The following is a 27,796-nucleotide window of genomic DNA, read 5'->3' on the forward strand; positions in this document are numbered from 1 at the left end:
TTGAGACAAGAACAGTCCAGCAACCAATGTACAACACAAATCACCACCGCTACCACCAACGACAACAATGAGAGAAAATAACAAGGGAAGAGAATACAATACCACCGGCCAAGAAACGAGTCCCACCCGAAAGCCCGTGTCCTTCCGGGTAACTCCCAGTTACCCCCCAGCCCGGGCATGACGTGCTGTGGTATGGAATACCTCTTTGGCTAGCCCGGGTCAGGCGCCCTGTCGCAGCTTCCTCACGGCTTCCCCTCCTCCCTGGCAGAGCATGAGCCTCACAAAGTCCTTGGTCAGGGTGAACATCACTCAGCAACAACCGAAAACATCGGTATCACCAGCACTGTTCCCAGGCTGGAAGTCAAAACACAGCACTGCACCAGCTACCATGAAGGAGAAACATGACTGCTACTGCTGAACCCAGGACAGCTGATTAAAAGCATCTGCAGACATCATCTGTAGACAGCAAAAGCTTATCTATTTTTTTGCTACCATGAACATCTATCCTGGCTGGTAGATTACGGTCAGTTTCTGAAACATGTTCAGTCTATCCCTCTTCTCCCTGGTAGGTCACCTACTCCTTCTCTGAGGGGGTTTTGAAGCTTGTCTTGGCAAGATGGAAAGAGATGTTACAGAAATCACCATTAAAAATTTTAAATCCCAGTCATAGTTTGCCAGAGGGTGCAGAGTTTAAATGGATAAGGTTTTTTGGCTTCAGGTTCCAGACCCTGCCATGGCTCCCACCACACTGTATATTTTTGTAAAAGAGGCCAGGGCCACCTGTTTTTATCCCATGGCAAGAGTGGCAGTGGCCTGACTAGGTTCTCTGCTTATTCTTCAGCCTCTCTTGTAAAGAAAGGCAAGGACCATATCACAGGTATCCTGAGGCATATTCAGCTGGTTCTCCGTTTAGACCACCTTGAAGTAAAAGTATAGGTATTTTAGCCTGCATTGTTTCTAGAGTTTTCTTTTAACACCTTATCCTTTACACTATCCAAACAGGTAGTCTGACCTTGTTTGGGTAGTGTGAAAACCACTGAAGAGACTGATGGCAACAATAAAGAATTTACTTTGGCATGCAGAAAAATAGGGAAGGGCTCACCTGAACTGAGAGTTGAAAGGAATGTTCCACAACAAACTCCTGCTAGGAACACAGAAATGATTGTCCAGGGCACCTAAACAAAACATTATGAGAAAAGTTCTTTTTCAGAACCACACAAGAAAGAAAAAAAATAATAGAAATTGGTGAATATTTTCCCTGTGCTATCTTGCTTTTTAATTATGATTATGTTTTAAATTAATACATGCCAGAAGTAAATATTTTCTTTTTGTCTGTTTTTACACCCAAAACAGCAAAGAAAGAAGTAAAAGTACACGGTAAGTCCTGAAAGTCAGTAAGTTTTAGAGTCTTATTTATATTGTATTATTATTATTTATATTATATTTTAACTTGAGACAGGATTAGGTAAATTGTCAAAAAAACGAAGCCAGAGATAAATATTTGATCATAGTTACTTGAGCAAGTGTATGGCTGTGGAGCAGACATACAGCCATTTGGTCTTCCAGAATTAAGATCTGATCAAATGGTGCTGGGAAGAACAAGGGTGAGAATTTTTTATTTCAGCTTTTACAAGATTTAGATTTCTAAGGAAGGGGAACTGCTTTGAGGTTACAGGAAATGTTCTCCAGGATGGAGAACAAAACACAAGATAAGAGCTTCAGAGTGTGGAGGAGAGGAAAAATTTAGATTGTTTAGTTTGTATTTATTCCAAGTACCAAGCATTTCATTGTTGTAGCTTGGTGCTCTTCTTATTCCTAACTGGAATCTGCTTCTACAGTTTATCCAAATTTGTGAGAGTATAAAGATTTTCAACTCCCTTTGCAGCCAAGCTTGATGACTCATTCATCAGATGATTATTTTCTCAGACATGAATTCTGAGCAAAAAAAAAACCCTACTGTAGACTGTCAATTTATAGAAAAATGACTGTCCTTTTCCATAGCAGAAAAATCTGTTACAGTGCTTCAGAATGAAGGTGTGAATAATGAAGAAAGAAAAATGTGTTAGTTCAAGTAATTTTGATTTAGCTAATGCAATTATGAAGAATAATAAATAAAACTGAAAAAAAAATGATCGAGGAAGACTATTAAAATTGGATATTCCCTTTTTTATCAATACTAGAAGAGCTCTGTGGTTTGAGCTTTCAATAAACTAAAAAGAAAAACAAAATCCTTAACTTCCAAAAATTACTGAAATTGTTAAAAGGAGATTTCTATTGCATGCCCATGTTTGATATGTGCCTACTCTGAAACCTGCTTTCACTCCTTCGCTCAGCCTCACTACTTGAAAATTGTGGAGATATTGAAGTTCCATATATAACTTACCTATTGACCTTGTTTTCCACTGCTTTTAGTCTGCAGGTTAATCAGTCATCTACCATGAGATTATCCAAAAAAATGACATATATGTGTGTCAGTTTTTGTCTGCATTAAAAAAAATGAATGCCTGCTCTACGTAGAGAAGTAGCATATTGACCAAAGGAACAGATGTTAGGATCAATCATAATTTCTTTATGCATTTGCAAAATTTGTTTCCTGGAATGTTTTCTTTTATTTTACAGCATCTGTGGAAACTCTGAAGTCAAAAGGTGGGTTACTTTACTTGTTTTTAAAATGGAAAGGGAAGAATGCTGTTGCTAATTCCACTGTTAATGAAGGAGCTTCTTGTGACAAAACTGCTGGCAGGTGTGAATTATCTAAGACAAAGTGGACCTTTTAAACTGTATCAGCTCCTTCCTTGCAGGACCTCAAAGCACCTCTACAAAAAAGGTGTCTTTTCTCTGAGTTGTCCATGGACTAAAAAAACTGTAATTCTCTGTCTATATCAAACTCAGTTTCTAACCCTAACTCAAACCGAAAGGCTTTTGTTAAAGGCAGAAAGAAGAAGTGCCAGTCCAGCTGCAGCACAAACCCAGTGCCTGAATAGTTTTTTCTTTACTGAGACTGAGAATTTTTACAGTGAGGTTCAGTGAAAGAGTTTTTATGTTCCTTTCATGTAATAACTGCTGATGGTAGAAGGTGGGATGTGTGGGAGCATCAGTGCTTGCTCCAAGGGTTGCTTGCTCCTTTCCAGAAGGCACAGAAAACTGAGACTAGTGAGGAACATCAGGGGCTTAAGTCTGAGCTGAGCAAATGTTTAATTGTTCATGCCACTTCTACCATATATACAATGCAAGATACTAGCTCTGAATTGCCTTCATGAACATTACAGATGTCACTTGTATCTTAGACACAAATGGAAAATGGAATGGCAAGTTACAAACTGCACTTCACTCTTAGTCCATTTTTATTCATATCAATGACCACCTTGCTTTATAAACATTCCCTTTCAAACAAATGGGACTGTGTCGTGGTTTAAACACAGGCAGACAGCTTGTTCACTCACTCCCCCCACCCCTTCTTGCCCTCCCCCTACTCCCAGAGGGATGGGAAGGAGGATCAAAAGAATGCAACTCCCACGGCTTGAGATAAGAACAGTTTGGTAACTAAGGTATAACACAAATCACTACTGCTACCACCAATAATAATAATGATAAAGGAAATAACAAGGGAAGAGAATACACCACCTCACCACCCCCTCCCCCCAGCCCAGCCAAGCACCGACCGATACTTCCTCCAACCCTGCCGTCCTAGTCCTTCCAGGTAACTCTCCGTTACATCCTGGGCATGACGTGCTGTGGTATGGAATACCTCTTTGGTCAGTTTGGGTCAGGTGTCCTGTCTCTGCTTCCTCCCGGCTTTCCCTCCTCCCTGGCAGAGCATGAGGCTCACAAAGTCCTTGGCCAAACTGAAACATCATTGTTATCAGCTCTGTTCCCAGGCCGAAAGTCAAAACACAGCACTGCACCAGCTACCAAGAAGGAGAAAAATGACTGCTACTGCTGAACCCATGACAGACTGCACGTATCAACTGCTTAGACTTGTGGACTGTGGTATCCAAGCTGTCTCTCACAAGACAAATGCAGGGAAATGAGAATTACCAGTTTTTAATACACTGCTATTTTTCAAGCACCTTCTACTTCAGAGCTTGTCTCTGAAGCTTCATTCGCATTAACCAGTAAATAAGTAGTCAGGCTGAATTGTGAGGCAGTGGAGTGCTCTTCTGGAGCATGAGGAAGAGATGCAGAATCACAGCTGTGGAGATTAATGTAAGGAAATCAAAGCTGATATATTGGTCCCTTTACTGGATATTTTTAAGTTCCCTGCTTCATGGGCTAAATTCATAACACTGTCATTGCTCTGCAGCTAATTGTGTTGAGCAAAACACAAAAAACACAAAGCAGAATAATTTAGGTATTTCTTTCTACTCCCACCAGACAAAACGCAGAAACTAAAGGGGGGGGGGGGGGGGGGAACAAAAAGTATGTGGAGTTAAGCTTTTATATTTTAGCAAATTCTAGACAGCCAAAGCTGAAAATAAAGGTAGCCTTGCTGCTATGGGTGATTGCTTTCCCCTATTGTTTGAAGCCTCTAAATAAATCTTTTGAGACATTATTATTTCTTTTGTAATGTTGTAGTATGCATATAAAGTCAACTTCTCAACATCTGTGAACCCATTTCTGCCAAGCCTATGTCCTTCAGGGCCTGAAAAAAATGAACTAATGATGCATTTGTTTCTCACAGAATTAAGTCTGTTTTTGCAAACTTTAGATTTTCTTTAGCCACTACTGGGAAATATTGTCATATATCGTTTGAAATTGTTATTCTCCTGGATTGTGTCTATAGTTTTATTAAGAATTACTTTGTTTAGGTCACTTGTAAAGAGAAACAGAATTAGCAGGGGGTTTGAAACTGCAGAGCTTTTACTTCTATGCTTTATTGCTCTGAGTAGCTTCAAATTTTTCTGGTGAATACCCTATTTCATATTTTATTAGATAAGAAGCAAACATTTGTATAGGTAATAAGTCTTCATCATGTCTTCAGCATTTTGCAAGATGGAAGTGAACTCTTCCTTATGAGCTATTGAATTAAGGGGCACTTGAACAAAATTTGTAGGAAGTTCACAGTTCATTAAGAATGAATAGAAATTTATCTATTATATAAAACAAGAATCATTCTGTTATTTCTGTTGTCAACAGAGCAGTCTCACAACTGAAAATTTTGGTCTTGGCCATCCATAGGATCAGTTGAATGTTGAACCTGAAAATATTCTCCAGTATTTAAGTAAATAACAACTTTGTTTTAGTCAGTCACCATTGAAGAGAAATAGCTGATGTTAGCTCTGAAGTAATTGTTAATTTCTTAAAAAAATTACTTGTTAACAAGTGATCTAATTTTTAACATTAAGTTGCTAATTTTGAAACTCAAACATAGCCTGTACTCCAGGGGAAAAATAGTATTTATATTAAAATATTACATCTGTTCTTTTTACCTCTTAGTAAGAAATCACAAAGGAATGCTATTATTTTCTTCTAAATATATATTTATGATGACAAATTCCAGTAGTGTTTAATAGCTAAGACTGAACAAAATCACTCTTTTTGAATCTCTATTTGCTCTTTAATGCTGCTCTTTGTTTGCTTGTTTACCATTTTTTCTGTTATTAATCCATTTAGAGTAGCAACACTCTGGGTGCAACATGGTTTCCAATATTCAGTAACTGTTGGCAAATTTTGAAACTTTTAAGCATATTCACAGAAGACCAACAGTTCTGTTCTGAAACCCCGCAAGCCTTTTGATCAAATTCTCTTCTTTGGTAATTAAAAAAATCTGCTGGCATGGAGGAGGTCTGGGCCACTCCAACTAACTTGTACTTCTGATGAACTATCAAGTTCATATTAAGTTTTGTTGCATTTTCTCATAAAAGTTTCTGTAATGCCACTATGGCAAGAAATTTTTTCATTTCTTCATGTAATAGAACAGTTCCTAAACCATAAGACACCCCTTAGGTTCATGACCTCTTGATATTAGTGATGCCACGATGAAGAGATCCTGTTTCTGATCTCACGGTTCAGTTTGTGAAGTGTTTATTGTCTCCAGTCAGAGTGTTTTCTTTCAGCTTTTCTTCACACTGAGTAAACATCTCAAAATAGTTTTAAAACCAGTGACATTTTGGAATGCATATTTTTGATGTGGATGTTAGTTATGCAACCTGACTCTTTTAGGATAAAAACATTCTGACAATTTGATTGTAGCCTACAACTATTGAGACTGCAGAAATATTTGACTGATGAATTGCTCTCCTGGCTACTTTGAGCACAAAACAATATCTGCTAAGCTATCTCTCATTTGATTCTCAAGAGATTATGGAATCAGAGAAACAATCCTCACAGAAATCATCCATTTGATCTACATTATGCCAAGCTGTCAAGAAATTTTACTAATGACAAAATATAAATGGAGTTCAGACTCCATTTACTTCATCTATTTTTTAAAACTATAATTTACTGAAAATATGGATCCCTAACAAATTTCTACCTTTCCCTTTATGTGCATTCATTTAATTTTTTATTGTTTCAGGCAGGAGGGAGCAAGTGGTTTTGGTTTGGTTTTCTGGAGGGATTTTTTAACATCTGGTGTTCTTCTGCTGAGGAATAAATTATTAAATGCTTATTTTACTTAAGTCATATGACTAAAGGACCATTTTTTCAAACTGCTAACACCTGCAGTGAGATCAATTGTTACAAAGAGATCATCTTTCAAGGGGCAAGGGTTGAAAACGGAATGAATCAAGCTCTGCCTTGAGTGAAGGATGCGTCGAGAGCTTATGGGTAAGCATTAAGGGGCAGACTAAGATATGTGGCACAGTTGTGCGTTTTTACTTCAGCCTGCCTGATCAGGAAGAAGTTGTTGGGCCTTCTACAGACAGTTGGAAGTAGCCTCACATGCACAGGCCCTTGTTCTCATGGGGGACTTAAACTATGCTATCTGCTGGAAGGACAACATAGCTAGGCACACTGAAGTACTGTGTCCAGTTCTGGCTTCTCCAGTTCAAGAAAGGTGAGGAACTACTGGAGATGGTCCAACAGAGGGCTATGAAGACGATTAGGGGACCAGAGCATCTCTTTTAAGAGGAAAGGCTCAGAAGGCTGGGCCTGTTTAGCCTGGAGAAGAGATGACTCAGAAGGGATCTTAACAATGCATACATATGTGTTAAGGGTGTGTGTCGTTATGGCTGGGGCGAGATTTTCTGTAGTGCAAAACAACAGGATAAGGGCCAATGGGCACAAACTGAAACACAGGAAGTTCTATCTGAATATGAGGAATAACTTCGTTACTTTGAGGGTGACAGAGCACTGGAGCAAGCTGCCAGGCAGGAAGTGGAGTCTCCTTCTCTAGACATACTCAAAACCTTTTTTGAAGTCTTATTCAAAACACCAACTCTATGTGCGCAGGCTACCTATTTATACAGACTGTTAAAGTGACAGCTATTACTTTGATGATAAAAGACCTCTCAGCATTACCAAAGTAGCTCACACCTTCCTTCTCAAGAAACAAAGAGAATAATACAATGTCCTATTTGTCCTTCCCGATACTTCTTTGCCATAACCAGATAATGCTAGTTTGCAGTTCCTGAAAGTTACTAAAGCCCTGATCTGTCTCAGCAAGTTCTTCTTTACAGAGACTCACAGAAGTGTTCTAGTATTACTGAATGCACCGACAGCTAGAATACTGTTAATAGTACTAGTTCTTATTTTTAAACAGCAGCCTCAGCATTTCTTAAGGATGACTGGTTCCTTTGCCATAACTGCACTCATGGTCTACCACCACTGCATGATTTTGATGACTCTAAATACCTGATCTTCTCAGAATGTTGTATTGCTTTTCTACCCTGCAGTTCAGTATCCAGAAAATATTTTCATCTTTTATTCCATCAGCATTCTGGTTTTCAGAAATTGAACAAAACAAAACTGCTTTAATATTAGCTAAAAAGGATAAACATGCTTTGGAGAAAACAACAGTTCTCAAGAATTCATTTTACTCTTAGCTACTTTGCAACTTCAGACAGTAAAAGTAGATTTTGGAATGCATATGGGATTGGTTTCTGGTGCTCTTTTTCATAACCCTTTTTTTTCCATATTAAAATATGGTTATTATTCAAGATGTTAACCACTTCAGTAAGCACTGTCATACTGGTTTGTTCAGTGGCAGGGCTGCTTAGATTCGTTTAGGCATGTAGGTGTCTAGTTTCTTGCTGATTTGAGTAGCCCTACTGATGTGGACCTAAATAACATGGATGTTAAGAGCAGAGAACTACAATAAATATTAAGGGACTTTGCTCCTCTTTTACTTTCTGTATGTCCAGTAACATCAATATAAAGTTAGGTATTTGGATAGAAATGGAATACTCACTTTTGGCTTTTTTTCCTGTGGATCCAGTCAGTCACTTTTTCAGCCTAGACTTGATTTTCAGGCAAATTGAAGATTATAATTTTCAATAAAATGAGTTACCTGAGATAACTGAGGTGCAGAGGTGCAATATTTCACTTTCTTCATGGAGCTTGGTCACAAACACCCGCTCACCCCACAGTGTCCTGGGACAAGCAAAAGCAAGTGGCAAGGGAGTGATTGATGTATGTGAGCTGGTTCATCTCACACAACATGACGTAGTTCATGTGTCCATACCTGACATTTCACTGAATCTCAGGAAAGGTTTATTGCTGTGAACAGAAGATCCTTCTTTTGGCTCCAGCCCACTTGCAGATATTGCAGACAGGCCATAGCTTACCAACTGAGCTGGTTTGATTGGGCCACCATGCTCAACTGCTCAAAGGCTCAACTGTTCAAAGGCTCAACTGCTGCCTGGTCAGCAAGCCTGGCCCCAGAGGTACCACCAGGGCATCCCTCCGAGAGCAGCCAGCATGCCTGGAGGCACGTTATACATCCTTCAAGTTTCCTGAATTTCTCAACATAAATAATAATAACAGAACATGATCCTCAGTATTTACCTTGGCTCTAAAAGCCAAGCTCTTAATTTACAACTGTGATTTTCTGCAATAAAATAATAGATGCTGAAAATACTTCTGTGCTTGGCAGGTGGAAAAAACAAGCTGAGGAGATGTTATGGGCTGATACTTTGTAGCTGCAAAGCCATTTCTATATTATCAGATGTAAACTAATTTCTACTGTCTGTCTTAACGTCCTGCCATTTATGCTGTTTTTTTATTCTTTGCACTACTTTTAAGCAAGGCAATGACAGTGAAGCTTATTTTCTTAATGCCACATTTTTTGTCTCAAACACTGTGAGAAGATGATATATTTTAAAACTAAAGCAATAATTCTTATCATAATAATTATAACAAATTCTGGCTACAAAACCTTGGCTTTATAGAAGCTATGTGTGAGCAGTGCCAATTACAGCTAAAAAAATAACTTTACATTTGCAAGACTTAACCTTGAATAATTCAATTAGATGAAAAAATACATATGTTGTCCTAAATATATTAAGCAATCTACAGGAAATCTTGTACATTGCCAAACCTGCCATGTAAATTGTCAGAAACTATAAAAGATTCACATATTTATGTAAGTTTCCTAAGACAGCAAAGTTTGAAGGGATTCCTTCCTGTACCTCCTCCTCTTAGATGATTTAATCCTTAGTGTGGAGCCATGAACAAATAATCTCTGTCCCTTGCCTTTCAAGCTGCGTAAATCGATTTAGGAACTGTCAGTTGGATATGTCAGCTGGCCTCACCTGGGCTGCGATGCTTTACTGATGCTTTACTGGCATCAGTAAAGATCTATCAGCCCTTCAGAAGGACGAATCTTAAGTTCTCTCTTTCATGCAGAAATCGCAGTATCAACTGTGATACAGTTATGTATTTGTAGCATATAATCTGGCTGTGGGCCACTGTCCTTCCTGAGACTAGCTACAGGGTTAAAATTAAGATTATGGGAAGTATTTTGCAAGGATGCAGAATACAGATTTCTGTAGTACAAGCAGAAAATCATGCTTGCATGAGAAACTCTCACATGGCTGGGCAAAGTAGACCTGCTTGCCTTGCTCTCATGTGATGTGTACTGCAGTTTAGCTTGTGTTTCAGTAGGGATCTGGAAGTCAATGCTGCTATTTGTTTTCTGAAAGGAAAAAAATAAAATCCCTTTTTGCTTTTCCTCTTTTTAAGATAGATAAAAAATACTTGTAGTCAAATGCTTATATAGACATGTATGGGGTGTGGGGGAAGGGAGAAGGTATCTCTTGGTTCCAAATCTTTGAAATCATTTGCCTTAATCTGTAAGCATTAAGAAAAGCTTTGTCTGTTGGAGCAACACTTCAGTCTAGAAATCTTACTTAAACTTTATCTTTGTTTTGCAGGAGTACCTGAAAAGAAGGAAGAAAAAGCAACAAAGGCAGCAGAGCAAGGTAAAAAGAAAACAAATCGGTTTGCCATTATCTCTCTTAAAAAACAATGGCCCAGAAACAAACGCCTCAGATTCAGATAGCTATATGACAACAGCCTTTAAATCCACTGCTCTGCAAAGTATTAGTCAGGGCTCTGCTGTATTTATCAAACAGGGAATTTCCACTGGGAAGCTGACTTTGTCCCACTTCCACAAAAATGTAACTCCCTCAAAAAGGTTGAATAGGCTGCCCATTTCCACTTAAATATCCTATGCTGGGACTTCGTGACACACAGATCTTGCAAGAGGCTTTCTGCCCCTGTAGCTTGGGCACGGATCAGCCTTTAATATTCAGTCTTCAGAGTGACTTGCAATGAGCTAAAGGGGCAGAGGACCCCTAAAGTCAACTCAGCTTAACCCTAATGGAACATTAGCCCCATGAAGGGTCATGAAGATCCACTGCAGAAAAACTCAAAAGCTTTCAAAAGCAGAACTTGTAGACGTTTTTAGCAAAAAGCATAAGATTGGTATGAATGAGGCAGGAATGGGAATGTTTGGGAGTCCGATCAGCAGAATGCAAGAACCGCATGTTGACGACACATAGTTCAGAAGGTCACAAAGTCTACATAGTTTCCAAAGCCAACCAGAGCAGGATCACCAAGGGCTGGTCTACACCCAGGCTAAAACAAAGCTTGAGCCACTGTGTGATGGTGGTGAATAGAAAAGGAGACTTAAAGCATCTAGATAGCCTTGTAGCACTTAGATGTGTGTTTTCCCATGATATAAATTACATCTATTATTATTGTTGTTACTTTCAGCTTTTCCTGCATTCTTGCTTCTTGTACACTTGTTAAAAGCAGCCCATACTTTTTTTTAGGTTAGTATGGTAAGGAGCAAAGTAGAAAATATTGGCAGAAATACCCAAAGCTTATCAGCCTTGGCTTCCTTTATAACAATACACATCTTAATCTACTGTGCTTGTTACTAACTGTCTACCAAGGTGATTTTCATATTTACTCGTGCTCGAATTTGCAATTAAAGCTCTGATGATGAATTTGGCGTTTCAGTCTTAGCATACTGGAGTTTTTCCAAACTTGCCAATAACCTTCAAAGTGAACTATAGCACATACTTAGTAATGTAGTTTTGGTCAGTTCAGCTATGTCGTGGTTTAAACCCAGTCAGGTAACTTGTTCACTCACTCCCAGTGAGTGGTGCCGAGCTGACAATAATCGAGGTCCGTCCCCACCCCCCCCCCAGGGGTTCTCCCCTTCCCCACTCCCGGAGGAACAGGGAGGAGGATGGAAAAAGTGCAACTCCCATGGGTTGAGACAAGAACAGTCCAACAACCAATGTACAACACAAATCACCACCGCTACTATCAACTACAACAATGATAAGGGAAAATAACAAGGGAAGAGAATACGATACCACCGGCCAAGAAAACGAGTTCCACCCGGAAGCCCGTGTCCTTCCGGGTAACTCCCAGTTACCCCCCACCCCGGGCATGACGTGCTGTGGTATGGAATACCTCCCTGGCTAGCCCGGGTCAGGCTCCCTGTCTCTGCTTCCTCACAGCTTCCCCTCCTCCCTGGCAGAGCATGAGCCTCACAAAGTCCTTGGTCAGGGTAAACATCACTTAGCAGCAACTGGAAACATCGACTTCACCAACACTGTTCTCAGGCTAGAAGTCAAAACACAGCACTGCACCAGCTAACACAAAGGAAAAAAAAGCATGACTGCTACTGCTGAACCCAGGACAAGCTATTATCTCTTTCTTCAGTTTCCCAGCTTCAGCTTTACTCAGCATTACTTAAACCAGCACAGACACCCTGCAGAAGCTGTCAGCTGCTTGTTAGTTGTGATGGAAAAGGTTATAATTAGGTGGGTCTTAGTCCAGATTTCAGTTATTGTTAGTCTGGGTATCTCCACACTATTTTCCATTGACATAAAAGTGCTTTCGCAGCCACCTGCACTGCTTCCCTTCTGTTTGGCTACCTCATGCAGCAGTGAGGTTGTGTTTGCTGTAAGATTTGTTCCTTCTACAATGTGCCAACATTAGATGGGACTTTATTTGTAATATATTTCAACTGTGCCATAAAGTACACAGGCTCTCTTAAAAAGAGAGCAGTACAAACCATAGTTTCACACGGTTGGCATTGAGCAGGGATTTCTAAGCCCTTGGTTGTGATACCCACAGGACTCAAAAAGGGGACAGCAGTCAGCAGCAGCAGCACTATCTCCCCATAATAGCAGCCATCTAGTTTCTTCAAGACAAAGGAAAAAGAGCAATCTATTACAACTACTTCTGCAGCTACTTCCAAGTGCTGGCAGTAGCTCAGTTCCTCTGCTGCACAGAAGCAAACATAAATACTTTCAGACAGCAATTGCCTCTGCTTCTCATATCTGCACAACAGATTGCCAACATGTTGATCACTCAAAGACATATGAGCCAAAAAAACTTTCAGAAAGTTGTTGTTTTTTTTTAATATTAGCATGTACCTGTATTTCTCATGGAAGAGTAAAATATAAGGTGATGGAAGCAGCTCCGAGTTATATTTTGAGTGAAAACTGTACCTAATTCACTGATTCCAGGTATCAGAAAGTTCTGAAGAAAAGTGAGGACTCTTTGTTAATCAGGGATGTATGAATTCATCAGAAAATAGTTTTTGAACTTAAAGCTATTTTTGAGCCTTTTAGATTGAGAAATTAAATAATTTGTTCTGATAGCTACAGTCCATTAGGATACATCTCAAAAGTAGAGGGATTCAGAGCTGGTCAGAACTAGGATTTGCAATTTAAGAAAAACACTAAATGCATGGATATTTGCAAGAAAACGTAAAGTTCATGAGTCTGTCTAGCAACTGGGGTGTAGCTTCATTGTTTCAAACTGGAAGGTTTTAGTGATCAAACATGCTATTGCAGTTTTGACCTCAGATCCCTGTGGTCTGGAAATGGACTAAATATCGCTACACCATTTCAGTTCACTGATCTTTTATTAGTAGTAAATCAAAGTTACATGTAACATTTTTAACAGTGAAAAGGAAAGCAAGAAGGTGGAGAACTGCCATAAGTGTCTAGGAAAACACAGTGCTTTAATTCTTTGTCCTATTTGAAAAATGGCACGAGCAACTGTCAGACGGTTGCCAGGGAGACACTGCCTGTTATTAAGGCAACTGAGAATTAATATTTAAATGAAATGAGGAAAAGGCAAAGATTTTTTTATGAGATATCCAAGATTACCAAGAAAGGAATTAACTGCCATCAGTTAAAGCAGGTCACGTGAGATTGGTTTTTTTTTTTTCCTTTCTTTGCATGTCTACAAGGTACTAGGTCTGAACAATGAATTTTTTTCACATTGTCAAGCAACAATAGAATGGAAATCACTTTCAGGGTATGTTTAAGCATTTTTGGACAACATATATTTAAATACATTTTCATTAGCTGACTGTATTAAATATAATTTTCTATGTGAATATGTATTCTAATATTTCCTTTTTCTTTTCTCTTTTCATTTCTCCTTCCCCTCTTTTCTCTGTCCTCAGATAAACAAAAGACGAAGCAAGGAAGTAAGCTGTCATTTTACATAATGCTTCTCCCTATAATTGATAAAGCAATATCAAATCTATAAATGAAAAGAAAAAGGTATAGGAGCTCCTGCTGCTAGTCAGAACTGTAAATTTTTTTTTTTTAGACAGAGTAGAACTGATACAACATATCTGATAATAATAAATAATAATAATAATAATAATGGATATGTTAAGAAATTCTAGTCTGTTTATGCCAAAGAAGTTTAACACCAATACTGTACATTCTTCCTTGACAAAAGGAAGAGATGTGTAATGCCAGCACACAAAAAACCCACCAAAAAACCCTCAGAACAACCAATGAACCAAAAAAAAAAGAAACAACAAATAAACCCCAACCATTTAAAAAGTTTACCTTTATTATTTTACACACAAAATTATTCTCTCCACACCTGCTAGGTTCACTGCAGATCTCAGTTATGTATTCTGATGTCAGTAAAAGCTTAACACTGCAAATCAAGTATGAGGAAGTAACACAAGGTTCTTGTCATGGGATTTGAGCTACATGTTGTCATTTTGCCAGGTTATGGCAGACTGTCTAAGAGACCTCAGTAAGTTCAGTCCTACAGAATATTGCCAGTGTGTATTTACAATTCAATTTGCCATTTTCATATTATTCATGAATATTTTTTAAAATTCTTTAGCAGTATGTATATTACATGCCATGCCATCCCAAAAGACTTTTTTTTTTTTTTTTCTCCTGGAGATAACAAATATCTCTGAAAAACCTTTCCTAAGGTTTCTTTGTTTGGGGATCATATGGAACTTCAAGCTTCATCAGTAACAACTTAATGTTTCAGTCAGAACTGTTTAATGCTCTTTTGTTTAAAATGCATCACTGTGGTAACATCTTCTGCAACAGTTTGGGTAACAATTTTCTTAATATGGAGGTGCACAACAACTTACAGTTGTTGCAGGCAGGCTCTTGAAAATAAAGAATTTATAATGTGCATTAAATTATCTATTCTGGTAAAGGCATAATGGTGTAGGTTTTAGTGGTGTTACTTGTATTTTGTATTAATCACAAAATCATTACTTGAATCATGAATCACCAAAAAAAAAAGAAAAAGAAAAAGAAAAAGAAGACAACAAAGAAAAAAGAAAGGTTGTGTCTTCCACGCTGTACCAGTTTTTATAGACACCATTGCACCAACCATGGAATCTCTCTTGGCAATTTTTTATAACACATGAGCACAGGACAAGTTTTTCAGTCTTCTCACTGAGTTTTATTTCTGTTAGCATAGATTTCTGTCATTAACTTAGTATTTAAAAATTGGTGTTGACTTTTTATTAGGACTATTAGAGATCAGCTCTACATTAGTTCCACTGTATGTGCTTCATAAACATCCACAGTGTTTTTTGTTTTCTGACTTTGAAAATTAGTGACTGAATCATAATCCAGTGAGTACAAAACCTGGAGGCAGAAGAAGGAGAGAAGGGGTAGCTTCTGAACAACAGATGTCTAGGATGTAGTGAGGCTGGAAAGAGACACTTTATTACAATAAAATTACACTTTTGACCTTGTCCAACAAATACCTTTTCCAAGTCTTCTCCTTTAAAAATTTAATTGCCTGGAAGTATTGCCTTTTTATAAGCACAAAGTAGAAGGAGAAAAATAGTGAAACATTTATCCTTTGATGTGAGCTCCAACAGAAAAAGAGTTTCAAAGTCAACAGTACATTAATTTTTTTCTACTTGCTGGTTACTTCTACCATAAATAAGATTTTATTATTTCTGGATTCCTTCAATTCAGATTCCCTATTAGCTCAGTTTGTCTTACATATAGCCAAATAGTGCAGCATGAACAATAAGACTGATTGATACCATAATGAACTACTAGACACTTTCCATGCTTTTGTAACAAAAACAACTTCTGAATTGTGTGTGCTTAAGACAGTAAAAAATCATCACTGCAGCTACTCACCGTAGCTACTACAAGTTTCATATCTGTCTGCTAAACACAGCCTCCTCCTCATTAAGTCTTGATCTTTCATCCTATGTGTAGCAACCTGGAGTCTTCTAACAGGGTTCTCTAAGACCTGGCACTGAATTCCTGCTGAGTTTCTCAACAGAAAGATTGTTTTTTCTTCATATCTGATGGAGAACATTATATTATTCTCTTTTTTTTTCCCCCAGAAAATACCTGTTAATTAGTATTTCTCAGAATTACATGTATATAACAGTATTAGTTGGGTTTACATGTATCTATACATATAACCAACTACATATAGTTGGTTATATATATAACATATATATATACACATATGTGTAATCAGCAGTCAGATGGTTAAAACACTCAACATGCAAAAAATTCAAAATCCAAGTCTCTGGTCCTTCTGAATAGCCTGTTCTGGGACAGTCTCGACTGTCTTTTTCATTTGGGTTGCAAAAGCTTTGAAGACCTTGGTTTCATCAGCCCAGAAAGGTGATCTCACATACTGTCTCAAACATAATTCTTGGTTTTCTGTCTGGTTCGAATTATTTCTTATACCTTTTACAGGGGACTGCCCTTCCTCAGACAGTATCCATCAAGGATGGTGTGTCCTAGCCGTCTTCACTACTTTTCTGCAGGCAGAATAAAAAGAGCTGTTTGTCCTCCTATTTGTCACTATTGTGTCGCTCTCTAGATTTGATATACATCTGACCCTTAGAAAGAATACTTGCAACAAGAGACCCTTGGACTTGCTCAGCAAGAATGGCCAATCCCAGATGAGGACAGTAGACCACAGACAGCATTTATGGGTCAAAGTTGGCCAAAGGTCATTTTGTCCTTTCTGGTTAAGAAAGACAAAAAACTATCCTGATACCATAGTAAGTTGAAGCTTGCAAATTTTAAAGGTTTCATAATCAAATCAATAAAAAACATTTTGTGGATTGAACCCTCTGAATGGGAACAGGTGAATTCTGTACAACTATTCCAATCACTACATTTTTCACTATTTCTTCTAATGTAATCATAGTCACCCATATGATCTAGATGCTTCATTCTCTGATATGATTAAATCTCGTACTTTCACTCAGTGATGGCTTCTGATTGTCACTTTATCAGTGTGAATACATTTTTTGCAGATCCTGGAAAAGAGAAAGAATCCAAATCTCCAGCTGCTACAAAAAATAAAGGTAACATGTCAGGAAAATATTATATAAAACCCTAAGATCTATGCGCATCAAGAAAAAAATCTTGCAATGCATTGGACATTTTGTTTTTATGGTATAGTTTAGTTAGGAATTTATCTACATAATACTATTTAAGTTTATGATAAAACTTAATTTGCATTACCAGGATCAGAAGTGAAATAGAGCCTTGGTAATATGAAACATCTGTATGAAAACTTAGAATTCTAAACTCAGAACTTAGGGAAGCTTTGTTAATGTTTGGTATTGAAAGCTGCAAAGTGAAATAAGCTTTTAGTAATCTTTGTTCTTTCATCACACTTAAGAAAATTTTGTAGCTTCTCCTTGTGTGCATGCTAAAGCTGATGAAACAGTTTTGTGCTACATTTAATTGGTAATCATGGTTCTGTTAGACACCAACAATTATTCAATCAATCATTATCCCAGAGGTATTAGATGATAACCTTTTATCATTCTAACTTGAATAATAATAAAATTATTTTACAGAACATGCTAAAGAAAAGGAAGGAAAGAATCCTACAGCTTTAAAAGATAAAGGTAAGAATAAATAATAAAATATAAAATTTACTGGAAAACCACACAAGGTAGAATTAAAATCATAATTTTAAAATAAACATTATAAATCTTTCCCATTATAAATCTTAACCAATCAACATTTAATGGGTTAAAACATATTGCAGGATTTATGGCATGGAAAAAGGGAGGGGGAAAAGGTCATAAATAGAATATAGTGAGATGATACGCATTCAGAAGTCTCAAAATGAATTGAATAAATATCACAAAACCACTCTGAGTAATAGTTAAGAACTTTCTTAAGAAATTGCTTCCCTAAAGAATCAGTGTTTAATAGGAGCCAGTAAACAAAGTCAAAATCTGCAATATTGTGTCCAGTTCTGGGCCCCTCAGTTCAAGAAGAACAGGGAGCTGCTGGAGAGAGTCCAGCGCAGGGCAACAAAGATGATTAAGGGAGTGGAGCATCTCCCTTATGAGGAAAGACTGAGGGAGCTGGGTCTCTATAGTTTGGAGAAGAGGAGACTGAGGGGTGACCTTATAAGTGTCTATAAATATATAAAGGGGGAGTGTCACGAGGATGGAGCCAGGCTCTACTCAGTGGCAAACAATGATAGGACAAGGGGTAATGGGTACAAACTGGAACACAAGAGGTTCCACTTAAACATGAGAAGAAACTTCTTCTCAGTGAGGGTGACGGAACACTGGAACAGGCTGCCCAGGGAGGTTGTGGAGTCTCCTTCCCTGGAGACATTCAAAACCCGCCTGGACACATTCCTGTGTAACATCATCTAGGTGTTCCTGCTCCGGCAGGGGGATTGGACTAGATGATCTTTCGAGGTCCTTTCCAATCTCTAGCATACTGTGATACTGTGAAAACCGAATGCTTGCATAAATCTGTGGATGTAGTAGCAATAAAGTAAAGTTTATGAGGATATGAGTGGATAATGTACTTTCTGGAGTCTGTAAAAGCTACAGTTAAAAACCCCAGCTTCATCCAGACCCCCATCTAGAACATGATAGTTGGTCTGAATCTTTCTTTTATTCCATACTTTTTAACAGTTCCAATATCTTTTTAAATTTGGTCAGGGTAAATGGTTAACTGAGATGAATTTCCTTTCACCCATTATTTTGCTGAGTGTTTTTTAACCTTTCCAGAGATAGCTATATTTTAAAAGAGATGTGATTTATAGATAAACCTTATTTGACATGTTCTTTAGTTTCTTCAGGATAAAAAAAAAATCAATGTTACAGACAGACATTAATATTCACTCTAAATGACAGTCATTATAACCTATTTCAAATAAAGAACTGAATGAAGAGCTTAGCTCAAGTGCTATGGAAAAATGAAAAGAAAAACAAAACCCAACCAAACGCCTAAAACAAAAGAAGGAATAATTTTATTGCTAGACATATTTTCAAAATCCCAGAAGCTGTGTTCATTCACTCTTGTTTAGTTAGACAATCACTAATTAATCACTTCTTCATTAAAAAAAAAAAAAATTAATTATAATAATCTGCTAATCCTGTGGTTCATGTATTGTTCTGTGCATATCTACTATTAATGTACAGATGTTCCATTTACAGTTATCTGGACCAGAAATGTATATCCAAACTCTCCTAGGGTCGAATGGCCCTCTCCATGGACTGCTTGAATAATCTGTTGTTACCTGACGGGGCTGTGCCAAAAAATTGAAAGAAGCACTTGAGTGACAGCTCTGCCCTGTCCTCCTCTTCATGGAGTGGGTATGCTAAGCCTGCTGCTCCTTTCAGAGGACTGCAGGGAAGAAGGGGGAGAAAAAGAGGGAGAGAGGAAATTCAAACACTTTTCATCTTTGACAAGAGTTTCTTTTGAACTGATCGAACGGGATTTTCCAGCCCTGAACAAAGCTTCTGTAGCATGTCCTTTAGAGTGCCTCCAAAAGCGCTGCTTTTCATTTCCTGGTCTCATGCTCAATAGGTCAGTGACTTCAATCACTAAGTTATTAACAGGTCCTTCTAATATGGCAGAGTACGTTAGACCATTTCCACCCAGACGCCAGAAAGGGGCAGGCAAGAATTTATTCTAAATATCAAGTGCAGACCATGCTGTATCAGATTTCTTACATTTTAGGAAAACAAGGCAAAAATATCTGTAAAAAATTCCAATGTACTATTCAAAGTTTTACCAAACAGAGCTTCAGGCCACTTTCTTTACCTGCTGAATACAGTCATGTATGCCTAACGCATTACTGCCGCTAACAGCGACATCTCAATCTACTGTTTGATGCCGAATACAGTTGTAAACGCACCACAGGCTTCTGAACCCCTTCAGCACCATTGATGTCCACCCCCCTCAGATCTTGTGAGCACCTGCCACATTGTTTCCTCTAATAGGGGTCAAACTTTCAAAGTCCAGTGCCTGTGTCTAAAAATGCAGGTGCTGATTAGTGAATGGGGTAGCTCAGTTCAAAATATACTGTCAGCAAAGACTCTACAGGAAGAACTGGCAAAGCTGTGTGGGAGAAACCCATAGAAATCTTAGTGGCTGCATTCTGGATCACCCTGCTAAATAAACATATATTTAGCACTATAAATCCCCCAATTCATAACCATATTTACCCAAACTGTAGCTCATAAATTAGTCAAAGCCATACTTGCATGCCACTCTTTCCCTTCTCCATCATCTCTTAGAGCCTCTTCAGTGGGCCTCTGGAAAGGTGGACCAGATTACTGGGGCCTTCTTTTCACTCTTCGCAACTTGATGTCTTAAGATTTGTTTCTTAAAGTGGAAGTTTCTAGCAAATAAAAATATATTTTTGTGTGTAATAGAGGAAATTAAGGGTTTTCAGGACTGCATATGTGTGCTAATTATGTATCTTGGTAGTTTGTTGTAATTCATGTAAGACCAAATAAGCATTTTTAGACAAGGTGTTAAATTGTTTTTATCATTAATGTTTGCCTTGCACCTTATGCAATAAAACAGGCATCATTATACCCCATTCTATTTGAAGGATGGGCTAAGTTTGGATGAATGAGGATGATGTCCAGACAAAAAACCTTATCATAAAGAAGGCTATTTTTCATAAACCAGTGCATAGTATTTTCATTTAAAGCAGTGGCAGGAAAAATAGATCCCTGAATTTGGAGTTATCACTGGGATACTCTGTAGCTTGCAACCTGAGAATGTTATCTTATGTATTTTATGAGGTGAATAAGATGTCTTCAGTCTTTGAATCTAATTTTATTTGCAGCAATTAAAGAGGAGAGTGGAAGAATATACTTTCCATTGTCTTGTGAGAAAGGGCATCTCAAGACTCCTTCAAAATTCATAATTAGCTTTTCAACTTTTTCCTGAAATAAAGAGTAAAGAAGCTCAATAACTGCATTCATTGCAATAATGAATATAAAAGGGAGGGGGGTAGGGGGGTGGGGTTTGTGTTTGTTGACATAAGCATATTCAAATAATGTGAGGCCACTGAAAAGCTAAGGTATAATTTGCCATGTGATTTTTGGTAGATAGCTAATCAGAGTAGCAGCTCATTTATCCAGTCTCCAACAGTAGCACTAAAAGCTTATGATATTTTATGTATAACTCCTCACTGAGTTTTTCTAAGAAATTTGCTGGAATTGCACTATGTTGAGTTATTAAAGTGACAGCATTTGTGCTGTATAGATAATGTAAATTCACTCTTACATTGTGTTCCATGATTTGTTTTCCAAACAAATGGTCCTTTTCCCCCTCTTATTTGGTTTTGCCATGTTTTGGGATATCTTTGCATCTTTTCTCATGTCAGTTATGTGTGGATAATAAGCCCATTTATTTTTGTGCACAGATTGGTAGGGTAAGTAAGTCCAGTAGTGTGTATTTCTTTCTTGCCATATACATAATAGCACATTGTCATTAAAGAAACAAATGGGCTGATTTGCACTTGCTATGCCATGCTTGTCTTTCCTTTAAGATAAAAGTAAAATGAAATAACATATTGCCTGTAGCATTTTTTATCTTAACTTATGACACACTTTTTTCTTTAATAGTAGAGTTACATTGTGAGACTCATCTGCAGAAAAGCACTGACTCTTCAATTAATATTTCCTCCAATTTCTACCTACTTATTTCTTGTCATTTGCCTAAGAACTAGATTTTTACCCTGAAAAGTTCACATACTATTGCTGCTGTATCTTTCTATACCATCTTCTTAACCTGACCCAGTTTCATCCTTGGAGTAGGATGCTGGAGGAAAACAGCAAGTTGAAGGTTGGCTTTAAGCCAGCTGTATGTTTTTCCTCCTCTGGGACCAGCAGTAAAGTGGGCAGTCGAGAGCAAAAGTTTAAAGTCTTCAGCGAGTCCCTGTTCAAACTCCTGAAGATGAAAATGTGCTCTCTGGAGAGCAGGACTGGTGATCTCAGTAGCCTTGGCTCAGAGGGTGGGGAAGTCCTACAGTGACAGCTACCTCCACCAGTTGTAAGAGCCAAAAGTGCTGAACCTGCTTTAGGTGCTACAGATTGTAGGAAATATCAGGTAGGCTCCTTCAAAGGGTTTCAGTCTTCATACAGGAAGTGAATTTTCAATCCCCTGAAGGAGTCTACCTGCTCCTGTGAAGACCAGGCTCCTAATTTAAGTACCTATCCCTGAACATCTGATTTTTCCTACAAATTCAGCCATCTTAGAAGTGAACTTTTTCTGTTACAACTCACACTTAAAGCCAGATGGGTATGTGGGATCACATCCTGCTACCATGGCAGCCAGGAGGATGATCAGAGTTAAATTTATTTTGGAAAGGATCTTTCAGCTTTATCTGTTTTACTGAAGATTTGGTGAACTTTCATTTGGAATAAATGGCATGTTTTTTTCTAGATGCTTAGGTGCTATATCCTGTCAGATGGAGTGCAATGGTCTACTCAGCATCTACACAGCACCCTTCAACCTGTGATATACTCTCACTCAAACCACATATATTCATAAGCCTATGAAATTACTTCCTCACTTTGGAAAACTGTATTTCCTCCTAATATTCCCTGCTGCATACACTTAAGAGGTCAGAAGGCTATTACATAATTAAAAAAAATAATTAGTTGTTTATGTAATATAATGTATGTTTTCCCTGTGCTTGCTGGTCCTGAATACATGGTCCCTGAAGGACTAAAGTTAAAATTTAGGCTTCAGACCACCACAGAAAACATGATAATCCCTTCTGTCTTCATGAAGTTTTAGATAAAACCCTAAGAATTCGTAATCCTCTGTCATGACTTGCATTTTCCCCTTCTCCTTTCCAATTTCTCCTTCCTGTGAAAACTCTACAAACAGTGATCTACAGTAACTTCTACTCTTGCATTTTCTACTAACATTATTGCACCTTAAAATGTATTAGGTGTTCACTTATGTTCAGAATTTTAGTTTTAATTTTTAAATATTTGTCTTTTTTTTTTTAATTGTGAAGGGGCAGTCCTGTCTTCTAAGTCTCAAAAACTTTATTATCTCCCTACAGACTATTTGAAAGGAAAAAATCCCAAGAATCCAGAGGGATCAAAGGAAAAAGGTAAGTGAAGAAGTTAAGAAATTCAGAAGTTAATCATATCAGAACAGCTATTCAGTGCTCGAAGGAGGTCTTGAGTAGGAGTATACAAGGATAGAGAATCAAACCCATCCTGGTTCATGTTTAGATTATTTTATCCATTGTATTGTTTTTAACGACATTTGTACTCTACAGATTCACATTAGGATTCCTAGTAACTACCTGGGCTTCTTTTACATGCAGAGATTTGAATTTGCATCCTGGGGGAAATACTAAAATCTATTTTTGAATGTTACTCAAAAATGTTCATCTTTGAATGTTAATCTGTCAAAAGTGAATTGTCTAAAAAACTCATAGTGGGGACATTCCCACTATGGAGTAGGCTAAACTTGGACATGTGGCTATGTCTCAAGAATACAGTTGACAGAGAATGAGACAGGCTGAGGTTACCGACAGATCCAGGTGCTTGAGCGTGACTGATATGTCAGGGTTTTTTCCCAATTTGATGGCTGCACGGACATATATGTCTCTAATCGTTTCAGTTACAGAAGGCTGGCCTACAAGCTGTGCATGCAGAGGTCATGGATTATTTGGTAGTGTGTATTTGGAGGAAACCTTACTTGTTGCAATGTGACATGCGTTGAACAGTCTTTCTGGAGAGTACTGGGACAGCTCAAAAATTTAAGGGACGCAGCAAAGGCTAACAGAACTGCTTATGGTTCCTGAACTATAAAGGCACATCTGAGGTCCAAATTGTGACAGTCTCATTTTTTTGGAAGCTGGATATACTCCATAAAGTCCAGATTATGGCTGGTATAGTGCAGAGTATTGAATAGACATGAAGCAGAATTTGATGCACTTCTGGGAGGAATGTATTAGTCCTTGTGAAAACTCTGGGGAATGAAACCGGGGTGCCACTTGAGGCTCAGGATTCTTCTGTTTGTCACTGCTGTCAGTCCATGCATCTCACCTGGGCTCCATAACAATATTATAGTTTACTTTTATTTCTGCTTAGCCAACTTCTGGATTGTCTTTGGTCCTTGGATTCTGCCTTGTCAAGTAGAAGAAAGAAAGAACTAGAACATCAGTGTTTTTTTTCTCATCTCCTTTAATACTTTGTCATACAGCGCAGAAAAATTAGATACGATGATGTTCTCGAACTATTCGTTGTGACATAAAACATATGAATGTACATTCAAAGGATGAACACTGCTCTTATTTTACAACCAGCTTGCCTGTGATTTTAAAAGGCTATATATATGCAGGAAGTGAAATCCTGTTCACAGGCAATACCCATATGGTGTCTTTGATATCGAAAGAATAATGGAATCCTGAATGAGTAACTGGTCCTTTTGTCACTCCTGAATAAAAAAGTTCCCACTTCACTTTATCAGCAGCCTCTGGCTTTCAAAAATAGTGTTCCTAATATTTCAATTATATCAGTGTGGATTATTTTTTTCTTTGGGTTCAGCAAAAGAAAAATCTTTTGATGCCAACTGCTGTATAGAATTGCTTTCCTCTTTGTAAGTTATTATTCTTCATTTCCCACTTAAAAGACAGATTAATGATTTCCTCAAAATGTGAAGAAATTAATGACATATTGAAGAATTATTATTTTGCATATCCAAGTCTAAAAAGATGAATGAATGACCTTGTTGTTTTGCCCTGTTCTTTATTTCCGTGCTGTTAAATCCATTTAATTATCACATCCTTTTTGCTCTCTACATATCAAATTGTTTGACTTGTTTTCTTTTCAAGTGTCATCTTATTTCTCTAACCTGACTTGTGATAAATGTTAAATGTTTCTTTCCAGAGACTGGTAAAAGAAAAGATGTGAAGCCTCCAGCAGCATTAAAGGAAAAGGGTAATGTCTTATCATTATGTGGCTGGGAAATAACCAGTTGTCCTCATGAAAGGACCTGCTGGTGCAGTTTTGATATATTTTGAATTACAAGCTTTTGGTGAAAAGGAACTAAACCTAGCTTCTACTCACTTAATAAACCTGAAATATTGAAAGGAGCAGTGTCTGACATGAATCAGAAATACTAAAATCATAAGCCTTCCGTGGTGTTCTTTAAACACTCTGACCTGCACAACCAATATTACAGTGGGAATGCTAGTCTATTCTGAGTGAATTAGTAACAGAGCCGTTGCTGAATACACATGACAAGCTGAAATGATAGGCTGCACGGGAATGAATGCATAATTTGAATTGCAGAAACTTTGTCAGGTAATATAGTAGGAATTTTTTTGGTTTGCTTTCAAATCTTTAGCTGAGGTTCTTATTAAACAGAAATTCTAATTCTTAACACTTACCTGTTTTGCGTATTTGGTTGATCTGGTGTTATGCATGTTTCTTATATTGGGCACAGTGTATACTTATGCTACTTATTTTCTGCTTCCTTTTTTGTGTTGGATATCTCTTCCAGACTCTTCAAAAGGAAAAGAAATGAAGGCTTCAACTATGGCTAAAGAAAAAGGTAACAATTCCAAGTTGTGCTGAGCCTTATCATAAGATACAGTTGAGAAAATAAGTCCATTGTGCAAGTATTCCCAAATGAAATCCTAGTTTCTTCACTTAGCCATACATAAATATCATTGAATGGCATCCTTTTCTGCTGGACATTCTTTTTACCTGGCTGATAAATGAGAGATACATTTGGGGCTAAACAAGCAAGTTGTAACAATAGAACTTTATAGACCCCAAAGTTATGAGAACTTATTTTTTTAATCTTAATTTTTGAGTCATTTATTCTATTTAAAGTTGTCATGTCAGATTGAATTTTAATTTTCTTCTATAACACATTGTTTGATTGTGCTTTGGTGTTTCTTCATTAGAAGAAACATTAGCAGTAGCCATCAAATAAAAATCAATTACAATTTGTAATACCTGTCAAATACTAGGCATTTTTTAGGAAATGATAAAACTGTAATTATAATTACCCAACTACTTTCATGTTTATTTATTCATATCAACTAAATTCAAACAAAACTTAGTTTTACTTTGACACTATTTGCATATTGATTAAACAGCACTTGCTCAACAAAAAGCAGTCTCTCGGGTTGAATGTGTAAATAATTTAACATGAGTAAGAAAATGTAATAACTTGCTAACTAATAACAGTCAGCTGAGTCATGGGAATATAGTAGTCAATGTTAAAAACTTCAAGTCGGTTTAGAAAATACTTCAGACAATTATACCCCCTATCTTTAGATTTGCCCTAAGGATCACTGGAAATAATGAGGCAACATTTTCTCTGACAAAGTTCTGAAAGGTAATATTTGCAAATTTTTAAGTGCAGTTTTTTCAGTAGTGTATGGAGATAGTATACAGCAGAATAGGAGAAATCCGCTATTACTTTGCGCAGTTGTACCATTCTGAAGCAAAGAGAATGCTTTGTTAGTGTTACAAAAGTAAATAGGGCTTAAACAGCCTGAAACTCTTTGATGTAGTCAAAATAGATGAACCTGGGCTGCCAGCCCAAGATCACGGACATTAGAAAACTAGGGACCTATTACTGTACCATTTTTTTCAGTTTACTTTAGTCAACAGGGAGTACTGTGTTGTGTCTTCTCACAGTCTTATAGTTCCTGCTTTTCAAGACACAAAACCCAAGATCTGAATGTTTACTGCAGTATGCTGACTTTAACTCCACTGAAGTACAAGATTACATTAGAGACACCTGTGATTATTCTGATAAAGAATTAATGGCTTGGATGAAGTCTGAACTAGAACTGATGGAGTTTTATAGTAGCAGCAGGATATTTGGATAAGCAATGCCATAATTTAGAGGTGACTATGCTGAGTCTGCACAGCCTTTACCAGCTTCCCACATGAGATGCTCACTACTCTCTCCTCTTTTTCCTAGTGGCTGGCGCACAGCCTTGCATGTCTCCTGTGGATGTACTCGATGCCTTGCATAAGCTCACTGAGAGCAACTCATATCCCACAGCAGTGAAAGCATTTCTTTTTTACTCTAGCTGGCTCTATAAGAGCTTAGAATGTTTGGATTAGATGTTGTGAGACACACAATCAGGCCAACTGGCTTTTTTTAAGTCCTGTATATCTTAGATCTGTAAAGTAACTGTTCACAGCAGGACTGCAGATCTTTCAAGGCCCCTTGAGCAAGACTGCAACAGAAAAGTACAACTTGAGTGGGAAGGTCTCAGTTTGCATACATGGGTATAGTGACGCCACCTTAGGGTTTGCAAAAGGATTCCATCATTTTCTAGTCATAGATGTCCATGACACAGCAAGTGTTACACAAGCTCACTTTGAAGGCAGTTCAGCTTAGTGGCTGCAGGTTTTTAAAAATTGGTTTTGTCTTTTCTGTTCCATGTGACAGATGTTCATATGCCATTTCTTAGCTGATGGGATTCATAGAAATGCAGCACATCCAAAAGCAAATACAACTAACTCAGTGACACTGAATATGTATGACAAGACATTGACATTTTGTCAGAAGCGTGTAGTCCCAATGCATAAAGTGGCTTTAAGCATCCGTGTGGGATGCTGTGCTTCACTAAACTTCTTTTTTTTAACAATGTTAAGTGACATGGTGCATAGATCAGGCAGACAGTTTGAGAAAAGCCTCTGTAGGGAAAAGTGCTCCAGACATTTTGTGGCTGTTGCCCTGTAAAGAAGCGCAAGCAGGAGGTCACGTTTATAAGCACTGGTTCTACTTTTTTTTTAACCAACTGAGAGTACACAGGAAGCTTTTTTAGTGGGCAA

At 37.7% G+C, this 27,796-nt stretch overlaps 1 protein-coding gene across 1 annotated transcript in view; it reads left to right on the plus strand.

Annotated features, from left to right (window-relative positions):
- The window catches only part of LOC134170808 (uncharacterized), a 108,177-nt gene that overhangs the window by 36,274 nt on the left and 44,107 nt on the right, over positions 1 to 27,796 (plus strand). Inside the window, exons 6-14 of the mRNA XM_062632539.1 lie at positions 1,354 to 1,377; positions 2,620 to 2,646; positions 10,314 to 10,361; positions 13,883 to 13,906; positions 16,994 to 17,044; positions 17,546 to 17,596; positions 23,038 to 23,088; positions 24,878 to 24,928; positions 25,494 to 25,544. Coding sequence (XP_062488523.1) covers positions 1,354 to 1,377; positions 2,620 to 2,646; positions 10,314 to 10,361; positions 13,883 to 13,906; positions 16,994 to 17,044; positions 17,546 to 17,596; positions 23,038 to 23,088; positions 24,878 to 24,928; positions 25,494 to 25,544 — 378 coding nt within the window. The remainder of the gene's footprint in view (positions 1 to 1,353; positions 1,378 to 2,619; positions 2,647 to 10,313; positions 10,362 to 13,882; positions 13,907 to 16,993; positions 17,045 to 17,545; positions 17,597 to 23,037; positions 23,089 to 24,877; positions 24,929 to 25,493; positions 25,545 to 27,796) is intronic.

Source organism: Pezoporus occidentalis, unplaced genomic scaffold (genome assembly GCF_034315485.1).
Source record: "Pezoporus occidentalis ecotype Australia unplaced genomic scaffold, CSIRO_AGI_Poc_V1 ctg39, whole genome shotgun sequence".
In the NCBI taxonomy this organism is placed as follows: Eukaryota; Metazoa; Chordata; class Aves; order Psittaciformes; family Psittacidae; genus Pezoporus; species Pezoporus occidentalis.